At 29.4% G+C, this 16,807-nt stretch overlaps 1 protein-coding gene across 2 annotated transcripts in view; it reads left to right on the forward strand.

Moving 5' to 3' along the window:
* The first annotated feature begins 4,704 nt into the window (after positions 1-4,704).
* The window catches only part of Swip-1 (EF-hand domain-containing protein D2 homolog Swip-1), a 91,973-nt gene continuing 79,870 nt past the window's right edge, over positions 4,705-16,807 (forward strand). For both annotated transcript variants that reach the window (XR_013081082.1, XM_076782340.1), the window contains exon 1: positions 4,705-5,105. Coding sequence is in view for 1 of the 2 variants with exons in the window: in XM_076782340.1 (XP_076638455.1) it covers positions 4,936-5,105 (170 nt within the window). In the remaining variant the exon portion in view is untranslated. The remainder of the gene's footprint in view (positions 5,106-16,807) is intronic.

Here is a 16,807-nt window from a genome sequence, read left to right on the forward strand (position 1 = left end):
TTCGGTTCCTTACGGAATACTAACAAATAATAAAAGCCAACTTTGAAATTCAACCGGTAAACATACTGTTTCGATACTTAAGGTCAATCTAGGGGAATACATTTCTTGTTTGGGCGAAATGGTAACGTATTTAAGATTTTACTTAAAGTTACAAATAGCGTTTGCATGCAGAGATTCCTTCCTTTGCAAATTACATTCCTGGTGAGAAATAATAGAAAAGCAATTATGAACATGACTGAAGTAAATATTTTTGATACTTTGTATTATTGTAACATAAATTACAAAAAGATAAGTGATAAACTCCACTCTTCTGGAGTATTTTACTTACGCATCTTTTGTCGTTATTAGAATAACTGTGTCGTGGAAAAAAGACAGGTTCCGCCATTTTCAGAAACATTTACCTAAGACCCTCTCTCTAACGTTATCAAATAAATTCTTCGCTGGTTAATTCATCAGTGCGTAATATCGATATCCGTCGATTTCTATAAAAAGTGAATAATAACGTTTGCATGATCCTGACGATAAAAAATATGTTGTTGTGTGTGTGTCAATTTTGTTTACAATAGTTTTTGCCAGTTTTTAAAGATGAGTCAAAACCATTATGATATTATTTGAATAGACTTTATCCCACATTTCGTTAATTCTCTCATGATATATCCTAATCAGAACATACAGATAAAAATGGTTGAAGATATAAATTTTAGTTTGAATGAAATTTACAAATAATTATTATTTAAATAACAAAAATATGGATTCATTGTAGTATGCTGACAGTAACATTTCTTTCAAATATTTGAAATATGTAAAATAAACTAGACCTTAAACTAGCAAGATTTGTTCATCCGAGATTATTATAGATCATTAGTATGGTCGTTAATTTTGAAAAAATGATCTTGAAAGAAGAAAAACCGAAATCAAATTATTCTTAGCTTTGAATCAAACAAATTTGTCCTGACATACTTTTTCGTACTAGTAGAAATAACGAAAATATTACGATGTGCATGATAGAAGAAACACCCTATATAATGGCTCATAAAATAAACAAATATTTCTCATTTGTTCTCACTACTAATAAATTACACTTGATCGAACAAGTCTCTAAAATTTAATCTAATTATACGTTTATTTCATTTATAAGTATTTCTTCTAATATTATTATATAATATTATTCGAAAATTACACGAACTTTTAAATGATGTTCAAAGTTCCTTAAATTGGTTGAAAGAAATTTACTGTAAAAGAAAATTTAATGTGAAATGTGTTGATATCGAAATGCTTTAAAAAGCTATCTGACCGTCAAGAAGATTGCAAATCGTAGCTCCGCGTTGATACGGCACTGGCCTCCAGAGGTGCCTATAGTATCCAAGCTTCTCCATGCTTTTTACAATAGTTTTTGCCAGGTTTTAAAGATAAGTCAAAACGATTATGAAATTATTTGAATAGATTTCACTCCAAATTTTGTTAATTCTCTCATGATAGATCCTAATCAGAACATACAGATAAAAATGGTTGAAGATATAAATTTTAGTTTGAATGAAATTTACAAATAATTATTATTTAAACAATAAAAATATGGATTCATTATAGTATGCTGACAGTAACATTTCTTTAAAACTTTTGAAACATGTAAAACTAGTCCTTAAACTAACAACATTTGTTCATCTGAGATTATTATGGATCATTAATATGGTCGTTAATTTTGAAAAAATGATCTTGAAAGAAAAAAAACCGAAATCAAAATATTCTTAGCTTTGAACCAAACAAATCTGTCCTGACATACTTTTTCGTATTAGTAAAAATAACAAAAATATTAGGATGTGCATGATAGAAGAAGCACCCAAGAGATGGCAAGGCCTCTGGGTTACCGATTTTTTTGAAACTTTGTTCGCTTGTAGATTTAGTTATCCTATTTGAGAATATATCATGTTATAGGAGCAGATACTCAATAATTTTTTAAATATTAACGATTAAAGTTTCGTTATTATATACAAATATAATTTTAATCTGTAAATTGTCAGTTATGTGATAGTAAAGTAAGAGACTCCTACCCAATAGATACAAGTTCCATATCTGATAACTACATAACTCCCTAACCCAGACATAATCCAATTCTTCAATTGCATGCATTTTATTCTACTTAGCAAACCTTGTAAAAAGAATCAAATTAAAACAATACTTAGACTCCTTCTCCGTAATAAATAATAAATAAAATTCCATATCTGATAACTACATAATTTTTCCCTTTCAATATAGATTTTGAATAGTTACATTTGTACGTAAAAACGTTAGTTATCTTTTAAATAAAATGTCTTTATTTATAGCATAAGAAACAGGAAATAGTGCTTATTATTATACATATACAGAGTGTTCAACCACCCCCGGGAAAAATTTTAATAAGAAATTCTAGAGACCAAAATAAGACGAAAATCAAGGATACTAATTTGTTGATTGAGGCTTTGTTAAAAAATTATTAATGTTTAAAGTTCCGCCTGTACTGAATTTTTTTTCTCAAAAATGTGCAGGATTTAGGGGGTATGTCTTCATAAAAAATGATTGTAATTCACCCCCGCAACCGATAATTTCTCCAGAATGATTAGAAATTTTCTAATTTTGTCAAAAAATTTTACACATTCTCGAATTTTTTTCTCGAAAGTGAATAGGATTTCGAAGGTATGTCTATTGATCAAAAATGATTATAATTAACCCCAGCATCCGAAAATAATTTTTTCAGAACAATTTCAAAATTTTTTTTTTTCGTCGAAAAATTTAAGCACCTGCCCCCTGCCAACTTTTCTTAAAAATTCGTTTTTCATGTGTAACTAATTTAGTTGACGGTTTACGGAAAAATTGTCTAATACTTTTTTATACGTATCCATGAACTCTAGTTCTCCCCAAAATTTCAATGAAATATATTTACTATTGTAGGAGTTATGGTCCTTTGAAAATTGGAGCATTCTTATAGGGTCTTCCACATTACGTGGTTAGGGACCATATTCTTGCAATTTCTACATATTCTTTACTAAAATATGCGTTATTTGCCTTTTTAAACACTAAAATCCTTCAATTCGTTCAGAAGTTATGACGTTTTAAAGATACGTACTTTGAACTGACATTTCTGGTCTAAAATTATATTTTCGGTAAGGAATTTTTTTCTCGAAAGTGCGTAGGATTTCGGGGGTATGTGTAATGACCAAAAATGATTGCAATTGACCCCCGTAACAGAAAATTAGTTTTTTAATACAATTCGAAATTTTTTAATTTTTTCGAATTTGTCAACCTACTCGAATTTTCTTCTCGAATATGCGTTTGATTTTGGGGGTATGTTTAATGACTAAAAATGATTGTAATTGATCCCCACAACCGAAAATAATTTTTCCAGAATGATTTCAAACTTTTTAATTTCGTCGAAAAATTTAGGCAGCTACTCTTGTCGATTTTTCTTAAAACATCCTTTTTCATTTTTAGTAATTTTGTTTGACGCCCTACAGAAAAGTTGTCTAATACTTTTTTGTAGGTATCCATGATCTCTACTTCAGAAAAAAGTTTCATTGAAATATATTCACTATTGTAGGAGTTGTGGCTGTTTGAAAATTGGACCATTTTTATGGGGTTTTTCTCATTTTGCGGGGTCAAAGACCAACTTTTCGAATATTTTTGCGATTTGTACATATTCTCCACCAAAATACGCGTAGTTTGCTTTTTTAAACATTTAAATCGTCCAATCCATTCAGCACTTATGACATTTTAAAGATTCGCATGCAGGGAAGCATTTTTGGCTTCACATTAGATTTTCGGGAAAGAATTTTTTTCTCGGAAGTGCGTAGGATTTCGGGGGTATGTGTAATGACCAAAAATGATTGTAATTGACCCCCGCAACCGAAAATAATTTTTCCAGAACGATTTGAAATTTTTTTTTTCGTTGAAAAATTTAGGCATCTAATTAGATTTTCGGTAAGGAATTTTTTTCTTGAATGTGCGTAGGATTTCGGGGGTATGTGTAATGACTAAAAATGATTGTAATTGAGCTCTGCAATCGAAAATAATTTTTTTAGACCGATTTGAAAAATTTTTTTTTCGCCGAAAAATTTCACCACCTATCCGATTTTTTTTCTCGAAAGTGGGTAGGATTTCTGAGGTATGTGTATTCACCAAAAATGATTGTAATTGAGCTCCATAACCGAAAATAATTTTTCCAGAAAGATCTGAAATTTTTGAATTTAATTGTTAATAACTTTTTAACGAAGCCTCAATTAACTAATTGATATTTTCGATTTTCGTTTTATTTTGGTCTGTAGAATCCCGTAAAAATTATTAAATGTAATATAATATAAATATTATATGAAATATAATAGCACATAAAATAAACAAATATTTTTCATTTGATCTAACTACTAATAAATTACATTTGATCGAACAAGTCTCTAAAATTTAATCCAGTTATACGTTTATTTAATTTACAAGTATTTCTGGTAATATTATTGCATAATATTACTCGAAAATGACACGAACTTTTAAATGATGTTCAAAGTTCGTTAAAATGGTTGAAAGAAATTTACCGTAAAAGAAAATTCAGTATCGAAATGCTTTAGAAAGCTAGCTGGCCGTCAGAAAGGTTAGAAATCATAGCTCCGCGTTGATACGGCACTGGCCTCCAAAGGTGCCTATAGTATCCAAGCTTCTCGGCACACCGTCAGTGCACGCTGGCTCATCGCGCCGGTTGGTTTGCCTTGTTGGTTGTATCGGTTTTAAATTTGACAGCTAACGTTGCAGATCTCGGAATATCGTCTCGTTTCGCCTCTTTCGGTACACGTTTCCTCCGAACATTCTCCGAATTATACCGTTTCGATCGATCGTGTCGCGTATCGTTCGTGTCAGCGATCACAGTTCGCGAAATTGTACAGGTTAACGACCAAAAATCGAAGGACAGTCGAGAAAATGCCAGCGGACGCGGAATTGAGTGATCTGCTTAGCAGGCGACGAAGAATCAACGAGGAGCTCGAAGAAGGAAAAGACGTGAAAAAGCAATACAAATTCGTGAACGTTTACACAGAGTTCCACGAGTTATCCCGCCGCGAGATCAAGCAGTACGAACAAACCTTCAACAGGTGAGGACTAAACCTTCCGTTTCTTTCTTCGTTTCTCTTACCTGCCCACGATTTAACCGGCAGAAACCTGGAAAAATGTTGTCCTTCGTTGTCATTCGGAATAAACGTTCCTCACAATGGATCCGCGATCTATTTTTCTCCGTCCAAAGGACACCGTTTTCTGTACAAGGCTTTGTGTGTACAAATATTCGAGTATCGTTGTTCGATTTATCGTTTCAAGACCGATTAGACCCTAGTTCTTCCATCGACGATGGTTGGGCATATTTTTAATGCATCGATCTTCGAAATGAAGTACACATTCGCTATTTACCGATCCAAACGGATATTTTACTCATTGTCAGCGATATTGGTGTATTTCTTGAGATATTAATCGTAGCGGACAACGTCAGGTTAGCAGTGAAACAATAAACATTTGTATGCCAGTAATAAATTACTAGATCTACTACATTCTTACCAGAATCTCTATTCGTTTTTATTCGCTTATATATTTTTTTCATATGTTGTTTGATATTTTATCGTAACCTATCTTTTTCGAAGTTTCACAAGAATGAATCTTCGGTAAAATAATTTCCATATACGTCGTGCATTCAAATAAAAAAGTATTTTAAAAAATATTGCATACAATTCTTTTTACGAAATCTCGTTTTCGAAAGAAGTACATTTACACGTCCAAAACGTAATTAAACAAAATCATTGAGAATACGTAACGACAAAATATGAAGTATTTTATATTCACAAGATACAAATCGTCCATCTTATTTTTGTGTTCTGATCAAAAAGATATATTGTTTGAATCTTTTGTTCATCTGGACGACGAGGAATCTCGATTGAAGGACAAGGAAATCGAAAGTATACGTATGTATACATCGGAACTCCTGTCGAGACGCTCGCGAATTTCCTGCTTTGTTTACGTTTAGGCTCGAGCCTATTTACTCCCTTTACGAGCAGATCGTGTTCCTCTGGTTGGCCAGTTTTTCTACGTATGAAAATACACGAAATTACATCACGCAACGAATCAGTTCAGATGAAGTTTCCAACTTGAAACATAATATGCCTGCAATTTTCTACTGCGTGATATGTAATGCTTAACTATACTATGTCGTAGTCTAGCATAATCGACATAATGATGTCCTATACTATGTTACGTTACTCTGTTGTATTTAACTATAATGTCATCTACCATGCACTACTATAAATAGATCGTTTTCGATTATATTCAACTATATTACGATCAATTATTCCATATAGTATGTTCGATTATTACTACATTTTGTTATGTATTATACAGGGTGTTTGGTCACTGGGAAAAATTTTAATAGGGGATTCTAGAGGCCAAAATAAGACGAAAATCAAGAATGCCAATTTGTTGATGGAGGTTTCGTTAAAAAGTTATTAACGTTTAAAGTTCCACCCGTATTGAATTTTTTTCTCGAAAATGCGCAAGATTTCGGGGGTATGTGTAATGACCAAAAATGATTGTAATGGACCCCTGCAACTGAAAATAATTTTTCCAGAACGATTTGAAATTTTTTTTTTTGTCGAAAAATTTAGGCATCTATCCCTGTCGATTTTTCTTAAAAATTCGTTTTTCAGTTTTAGTAATTTTGTTTGACGTCCTACAGAAAAGTTGTCTAATACTTTTTTGTAGGTACCCATGAGCTCTACTTCAGAAAAAAGTTTCATTGAAATATATTCACAATTGTGGGAGTTATGGCTGTTTGAAAATTGGACCATTTTTATGGGGTTTTTTTCATTTTGCGGGGTCAAGGACCAACTTTTCAAATGTTTTTGCGATTTATACATATTCTCCATCAAAATACGCGTAGTTTGCTTTTTTAAACGTTAAAATCGTCCAATCCGTTCAGAAGTTATGACGTTTTCAAGATATGCATGAAATTTCAGGGAAGCATTTCTGGTCTCACATTAGATTTTCGGTAAGGAATTTTTTTTCTCGAAAATGGTTAGGATTTCGAGGGTATGTCTATTGACCAAAAATGATTGTAATTGACCCCCGTAACCGAAAGTAATTTTTTCAGAACGATTTGAAATTTTTTTTTCATCAAAAATTTAGGCACCTACCCCCTGCCGAATTTTTGTTAAAAATTCCTTTTTCATTTTTAGTAATTTTGTTTGACGTCCTACAGAAAAGTTGTCTAATACTTTTTTGTAGGTACCAATGAGCTCTACTTCAGAAAAAAGTTTCATTGAAATATATTCACAATTGTGGGAGTTATGGCTGTTTGAAAATTGGACCATTTTTATGCGGTTTTTCTCATTTTGCGGGGTCAAGGACCAACTTTTCGAATACTTTTGCGATTTGTACATATTCTCCATGAAAATACGCATAGTTTGCTTTTTTAAACATTAAAATCGTCCAATCCGTTCAGAAGTTATAACGTTTTCAAGATATGCATGAAATTTCAGGGAAGCATTTCTGGTCTCACATTAGATTTTCGGCAAACAATTTTTTTCTCAAATATGCGTAAGATTTCGGGGGTATGTATAATGACCAAAAATGATTGTAATGAACCCCTGTAACTGAATATAATTTTTTTTAGTATGATCTGAAATTTTTTAATTTCGTCTAAAAATTTCAGTACCTACTCGAATTTTTTTCTCAAAAATGGATAGGATTTCAGGGATATGTGTAATCATCGAAAATGATTGTAATTGACCCCCGCAACCGTAAATAATTTTTCCAGAACGATTTGAAATTTTTGAATTTAATTGTTAATAACTTTTTAACGAAGCCTCAGTCAAGAAATTGATATTCTTGATTTTCATCTCATTTTGGCCTCTAGAATCTCCCATTAAAATATTTCCCAGGGGTGGCCGAACACCCTGTATAATATAGTGAGGCATGATATAGCAAGGAATGATGTACATATTAAATGTTTGCTAAAATTCGTAATTCTTCTGTTCCTCAATAAATAATTATTAGAAATATTAATGTTAAACTAACTTCGAAAAAAAATAAAAAAATAAAATATTACTTGATATAAAAAATAAAATTAATGTAATTAATAATGATAATAAAAATTTATTCATTGATATATCATAGTATACTTGAGTACTCTAAAACGTAATAGAATACAGCTGCGTATGGTACATCACAGTATAATTGAATATATGTAATAAAGAACAACTTATTACAATAAAATATGGCAAATCGTAGTAAACTTAACTATAGTAGAAATTATGATTGCCTGTATGCATATTACGTAATTATCAAAGTTTCTTGGATGTAGTATATTAAAGTATTATATTATAGAGGGTGTTCGACCAACCCTGGGAAGAATTTTAATGGAAGATTCTAAGGACCAAAATAAGACTAAAATTAAGAATATCAATTTCTCGATTGAGGCTTCGTTAAAAAGTTATTAAAAAATTAAATTTAAAAAAATTTTCAAATCATTCTGGAAAAATTATTTATGGTTGCGGGGCTCAATTACAATCATTTTTTGTGAATAGACATACTCCCGAAATCCTACGCATTTTCGAGAAAAAAATACCTTACCGAAAATCTAATTTGAGGCCAGAAATGCTACCATGGAAATGCTAATTTTTAAAATGTCATAATTCCTGAACGGATTGGGGCATTGTAATGTTTCAAGAGACAAACAACATGTATTTTAGTGAATAATATGTATAAATTCTAAAAATATTCAAAAACTTGATCCTTAACCCAGTAAAGTGAAAAGAAACCCATAAAAATGGTCCAATTTTCAAACGGCCATAACTCGTACAATAATGAATATAATTCAATGAAATTTAGCATGAAAGTAGAGCTCAGAAATACCTATAAAAAAGTATTAGACAACTTTTCTGTACAGCGTCAACCAAATTAGTTACACATGAAAAACGAATTTTTAAAAAAAGTCGGCAGGCGGTAGGTGCCTAAATGGATGTGGCCGAACACCCTGTATAGTTCTTTATTATTGTTAATATTGTATACATATTGTTTTATACAATACTGTGGCAAATTAAACTATATACAAAAGCTTTAATAAACGATACACGTAATTGTAATTTTATTTAACCAGTCAGCTGTGTTTGACGACTATATCCGTCATGGAGAAATGGCAGTATTTTGTGTCATGACGACTATATTCGTCATGCGTAAAATTAAGTTACCATTTGCTGTTTAAATTGTAATTTTAGCAAAAACTAAAATATATTCGGGAATATCAATATGTTTAAAATCTTTGGGAGTCATAACGAAATAAAACAACAAGTGCGCGCTCTGAAAAGAGGTCGCCACTGATCGCGACCAGAGAATCGCCGACTAATTAAAGGTGAACTAGCTGTGAATGAATATAATACTCATTGAGAACGTTTATTTTTCTTTATAGATCTTTCACTTTCAATTTCAATTACTATTATACTATTATTATAAATTAAAATCATTGAAAGCATTTCCTTCGACGTGTCAACCATTTTATTTTGATCCTCTTCAAAATCAGGGTTAATGTAACAAAATAATAAAATATCACATAAAGGAAGCACGAAACTGCAATTATTGTTACTCTATACGTGAGTAGTAGAAAGTTATAACGATTAATTATGTTTATACAAGCTACATGATAAACTATAAGAAGTTAATAGCTGTAAATGGAAAACTTTTGTCAGAGTTTATATCTCATTGACTTTTGTATTAATTTAATATATTGTTTTTAAAGAGGTCCAGAATAAATTGGTTGAGACTCCAAAAAATATTTTAAAAACTCGTTGTTATTCGTATACAATATACAAAGAATAAGATTTTTTATTTGAACACTTAACATAAACAAATATTAAAATCTCACAATTTAATAAATACTTATTAATATAAAATTATATTAACATACGATCTGATGATACTGATGAGAAAAATAAAGTTATGTTATACTAAATATTCAGATGATATTATTGCTAATGTTTTAAAGGAAGAATCAACATATATTATACATTTTAGTAAAAAATAAAAATTCTTTAATGTACGGATCAATTTAACTTTTCCTAATGAGAGAATATTTGAAAAAACATTATTAATTTCTATTATAAATGTCTATTGTTTGTATCGATAAAATATAAATAATAATTTGCCAATAATTTATATTAAAAATGATACAACAAACGAAATGGGTTATAATGAATTAAAACATAATTTCCAAGTTCAAAATACATGCAATGTCCAAATAAGATAATAAAAATATGAGATTAGGTGTAGATATACATATGTATTATTTCCAAATTTGTGATTCGTGTTAGATATTTTTCTTACGTTATGTCATTCCTGTGTGTTGTTTTGATAAAATGGGGATTTAAAAATATTCTTTATCAATCTCAGCGTTCCACATTTAAAAGCTCGACTGATAAAAGAAAATATAAAAAATTAGAGATAAGACAGTTTTATCCAGTTAGATGACTGATAACACCAACGTTCAATGATTCACTTATGACGCACAGTGTTCGTAAACAGCGATTTAGACGCGAAAAACTCCAATTTTTTACCATCTCCAATCATTTCACTTTAGGTGTCATTAAGTTTGTAAATCCTTGAAGATCTTCATTCGAAACATTATTTGTTCTTAGAAATTATTTAAATAGATTAATATTTATTCAGAAACTCGACGTTTCTATCCTTCTTGGAAATCTGTTTTTGCATTTCATATTTTTTCTTCTAAAAAATAATGATATTACAATGATTTCATTTTGTATTGTATGAATCTTGCACAGAAAGGTACACACTTTATTTTTGAATAAAAACAACTAATCAAAATTTATTAGAATCTTAAATGGATAATAAAAAGTTTTTGAAATAGAAGTTGTGAAATTGGTACGTATTGGTAAAAATTTCCTTACAAACTTGTAGTTTATATTCGTTTCTTTGGCTTCTCTGAAAATCAGCTGCTACTTTCTGCTACTTTCTTAATAATAAAACTGTAAAGTTGGCGAATCTTATTCTTATTATTGCATCTTCTATTATTTTCTTCATTATTTACATACATTATATAATTAAAAATATTATACAGCAGTGAAACTTTTATAATAAATACATTTCTTTGTTTTTCTTTAATTAAATAATTCAACTTTCATTTAACATAAAATAATACAAAAATTATCAATCAAAATGCATGTTAACTGTGTTAATAACCATCCATAAACTTGTTTTCAAGGATTTATGCACTTTTAAGGTGAAATATAATTTTTCACGTCTAAATTACTGTTTTCGAACACTGTATGATGTTTAGACGATAGAATAGATACATTTTTACTCAACCGCGTTAAAATATTTCATTCTAGAATTGAAATTTTTATTTCTATTTAACGATAAACGATGTTTCATTCGATATTCGAAATTCTTGTCCAGATAAAAATATTACAGCTGCTACTTTTTGCTAATAACTGTAAAGTTAGCGAATCTTATTCTTATTATTTCATTTTCTATTATTTTCTTCATTATTTCCATACATTATAAAATTAAAAATATTATACTGCAGTGAAACTTTTATAATAAATACATTTGCTTTTTGTTTCTTTAATTAAATAATTCAACTTTCATTTAACATAAAATAATACAAAAATTATTAATCAAAATGAATGTTAACAGTGTTAATAATAATCCATAAACTTGTTTTCAAAGATTTATGCACTTTTAAGGTGAAGCATAATTTTTCGAGTCTAAATCGCTGTTTTCGAACATTCTATGATGTTTAGACGATAGAATAGATACATCTTTACTCAACCGCGTTAAAATATTTCATTCTATAATAGAAATTTTTATTTCTATTTAATGATAAACGATGTTTTATTCGATATTCGAAATTTTTGTCTAAATAAAAGTATTACAGCTGCTACTTTTTTAATAATAAAACTGTAAAGTTGGCGAATCTTATTCTTATTATTGCATTTTCTATTATTTTCTTCATTATTTACATACATTATAAAATTAAAAATATTGTACTGCAGTGAAACTTTTATAATAAATACATTTGCTTTTTTTTTCTTTAATTAAATAATTCAACTTTCATTTAACATAAAATAATACAAAAATTATTAATCAAAATGAATGTTAACTGTGTTGATAATCATCGATAAACTTGTTTTCAATGATTTATGCACTTTTAAGGTGAAACATAATTTTTCGCGTCTAAATCGCTGTTTTCGAACACATACATATTTAGACGATAGAATAGATACATCTTTACTCAACCGCGTTAAAATATTTCATTCTATAATTGAAATTTTTATTTCTATTTAACGATAAACGATGTTTTATTCGATATTCGAAATTTTTGTCTAAATAAAAATATTACAGCTGCTACTTTTTGCTACTTTTTTAATAATAAAACTGTAAAGTTGACGAATCTTATTCTTATTATTGCATTTTCTATTATTTTCTTCATTATTTACATACATTATACAATTAAAAATATTATACAGCAGTGAAACTTTTATAATAAATACATTTCTTTTTTTTTCTTTAATTAAATAATTCAACTTTCATTTAACATAAAATAATACAAAAATTATCAATCAAAATGAATGTTAACTGTGTTGATAATCATCGATAAACTTGTTTTCAAAGATTTATGCACTTTTAAGGTGAAATATAATTTTTCGCGTCTAAATCGCTGTTTTCGAACACTATGATATTTAGACGATAGAATAGATACATCTTTACTCAACCGCTGTAAAATACTTTATTCTATAATTGAAATTTTTATTTTTATTTAACGATAAACGATGTTTCATTCGATATTCGAAATTTTTGTCTAAATAAAAGTATTACAGCTGCTACTTTTTGCTACTTTCTTAATAATATGACTGTAAAGTTAGCGAATCTTATTCTTATTATTCCATTTTCTATTATTTTCTTCATTATTTACATACATTATAAAATTAAAAATATTATACTGCAGTGAAACTTTTATAATAAATACATTTCTTTTTTTTTTAGTCAATTAAATAATTCAACTTTCATTTAACATAAAATAATACAAAAATTATCAATCAAAATGAATGTTAACAGTGTTGATAATCATCGATAAACTTGTTTTCAAGGATTTATGCACTTTTAAGGTGAAATATAATTTTTCGAGTCTAAATCGCTGTTTTCGAACACTGTATGATGTTTAGACGATAGAATAGATACATTTTTACTCAACCGCGTTAAAATATTTCATTCTAGAATTGAAATTTTTATTTCTATTTAACGATAAACGATGTTTCATTCGATATTCGAAATTCTTGTCCAGATAAAAATATTACAGCTGCTACTTTTTGCTAATAACTGTAAAGTTAGCGAATCTTATTCTTATTATTCCTATTTTCTATTATTTTCTTCAATATTTACATACATTATAAAATTAAAAATATTATACTGCAGTGAAACTTTTATAATAAATACATTTGCTTTTTGTTTCTTTAATTAAATAATTCAACTTTCATTTAACATAAAATAATACAAAAATTATTAATCAAAATGAATGTTAACAGTGTTAATAATAATCCATAAACTTGTTTTCAAAGATTTATGCACTTTTAAGGTGAAGCATAATTTTTCGAGTCTAAATCGCTGTTTTCGAACATTCTATGATGTTTAGACGATAGAATAGATACATCTTTACTCAACCGCGTTAAAATATTTCATTCTATAATAGAAATTTTTATTTCTATTTAATGATAAACGATGTTTTATTCGATATTCGAAATTTTTGTCTAAATAAAAGTATTACAGCTGCTACTTTTTTAATAATAAAACTGTAAAGTTGGCGAATCTTATTCTTATTATTGCATTTTCTATTATTTTCTTCATTATTTACATACATTATAAAATTAAAAATATTATACAGCAGTGAAACTTTTATAATAAATAAATTTGCTTTCTTTTCTTTAATTAAATAATTCAACTTTCATTTAGCATAAAATAATACAAAAATTATTAATCAAAATGCATTGTTAATGCACTTTTAAGGTGAAATATAATTTTTCGTGTCTAAATCGCTGTTTTCGAACACTGATATTTAGACGATAGAATAGATACATCTTTACTCAACCGCGTTAAAATATTTCATTCTATAATTGAAATTTTTATTTCTATTTAACGATAAACGATGTTTCATTCGATATTCGAAATTTTTGTCCCCCTCTGCTTGTAATCACTGTACCTTGTAATTTTTTTGCCGCAAAAATTGATTTAAATTTTCATTTTTATGTTAATGTTTGTCTATTGAACAAAACAGTCTGTAACAGAGAACAGGAACAGTTTGAGACGATCCTTGTCTCCGATTAGTCCCGAAGAATGTAGTCCAATCTCGCAGCCATTTTTTCCCCCGAAGCGAAAGACGCGAGAGGCTCGGGCGTCGCGGCTGTTTCCACCGCTTGACCGAAAATAGCATTTGTTTCGTTGCAACGTAGGACCCTGGAGATTTCATAGTTATTTCGCGGCGTGGAGGCGCAGCTTTTGAAGATGCCCAAGTGCTCGGCCGTGTGCACCCTACATCTGCCTTGTCAAACCTGCTGCCCGGTTGACTCCGAAATACCTACAAGAAGAACAAGAGAGACGGAGGACAGACTCCTCGAGGTCGTCTGCCCTGGCCTGCAGCGCGACCTCCGTCTCGCGTCTTATTCCCCCGTGCTACGAAATAACTACGTCACGAATTCTACTGTCTGCGGTTTCGTAACGATCAACTCGCGACTTTTCCATTTTTCTTCCATTTTTTTACGCGCTTTTACGTGCCCCCAGCCACATACAAAATGGTACACAGCGTATAATAATAGACTCCCATGGCGAAAAGGATAGCTCACTACGTCATTTTTTTAATTCTCGTAAATATAATTTACGAGTTTTTGTTAATTGTCGTAAATATAATTTACGAGTTTTTGTTAATTCTCGTAACTGTACTACGTGCAAAAGCTTTATTAAACGATACACGTAATTGTGATTTCATTTAACCAGTCAGCTGTGTTTGACGACTATATCCGTCATGGAGAAATGGCAGTATTTTGTATCATGACGATTATATTCGTCGTGTGTAAAATTAAGTTGCAATTTGCTGTTTAAATTGTAATTTTAGCAAAACTAAAATGTATTTGCAATTTTGAAATTTTGAAATAAACCAAACAAATATAATATTCATCAAAATATAATAATATTATTGAATAATACTCATAATACGCAAATATAATACACATTTATTTTTCTATACAGATCTTCCATTTTCAATTTTAGTTATTATTGTACTATTATTGTAAACTAAAATCATTGAAAGCTTTGACGTTTCAACCATTTTATTTTGATCCTTTTCAAACACAGTATGTAGGATTAATATAACAGATAATAAAATATCACATAAAAAATACGCAAAACTGCAATTAATATTACTCTAAACATTGGTAGTAAAAAGTTATTACAATTAACTATGTTTATACAAACTATACAGGGTGTACCCACTCCTGGGAAAAATTATAATGGGAGATGATAGAGGCCAAAATAAGACGAAAATCAAGAATACTAATTTGTTGATTGAGGCTTCGTTAAAAAGTTATTAACGTTTAAAGTTCCGTCCGTACTGAATTTTTTTTTCAAAAGTGCGTAGGATTTCGGGAGTATGTCTATTGACCAAAAATGATTATAATTGATCCCTGCAACCAAAAATAATTTTTTTAGAGCGATTTGAAATTTTTCAATTTTGTCGAAAAATTTCACACCTCGAATTTTTTTCTAGAAAATGGGTAGGATTTCAGGGGTATGTCTATTGGCCAAAAATGATTGTAATTGATCTCCACATCCGAAAATAATTTTTCCAGAACGATTTGAAATTTTTTTTTTTCGTCGAAAATTTTAGGCACCTACCCCCCCTGTCGATTTTTCTTAAAAATTCGTTTTTCATTTTTAATAAATTTAATTGGCGACATACAGAAAAGTTGTCTAATACTTTTTTGTTGGTATCCATGAGCTCTACTTCCATGCTAAATTTCATTGAGATACACTCACTATTGTAGGAGTTATGGCAGTTTGAAAATTGGACCAGTTTTGGGAGGGTTTTCTCACTTTGCGGGGTCAAGGAACAACTTTTTTAATATTGTTAGAATTTCTACATATTCTTCACTAAAATACGCGTTTTTTGCCTCTTGAAACGTTACAATGCACCAATCCGTTCAGGAATTATGACATTTTAAAAATTAGCATTTTCAGGGAAGCATTTCTAGCCTCAAATTAGATTTTCGGTAAAGTATTTTTTTTCGAAAGTGCGTAGGATTTCGGGAGTATGTTTATTCACCAAAAATGATTCTAATCGACCCCTACAACTAAAAATAATTTTTTCAGAACGATTTGCAATTTTTCAATTTCACTAAAAGTCAACCTTCCTGAATTTTTTTCTGGAAAGTGCGTAAGATTTCGAGGGTATGTCTATTCATCAAAAATGATTGCAATCGACCCCTACAATTAAAAATAATTTTTTCAGAACGATTTGAAACACATGGCATTTTAAGGAAATCATTCATTCATGATCAGACATTATAATTTTCGGTATCGAATTTTTTTCTCAGAAGTGGATAGAATTTAGGGAGTACGTGCATTCACCAAAAATAATTGTAATTGACCCTTGCAAATAAAAATAATTTTTTCAGAATGATTTGAAATTTTTTTTTATTCCCCGAATAATTAAGCACCCACCCCCTGTCGATTTTTCTTAAAAATTAGTTTTTGAATT

The sequence above is a fragment of the Colletes latitarsis genome, chromosome 14 (genome assembly GCF_051014445.1).
Source record: "Colletes latitarsis isolate SP2378_abdomen chromosome 14, iyColLati1, whole genome shotgun sequence".
In the NCBI taxonomy this organism is placed as follows: Eukaryota; Metazoa; Arthropoda; class Insecta; order Hymenoptera; family Colletidae; genus Colletes; species Colletes latitarsis.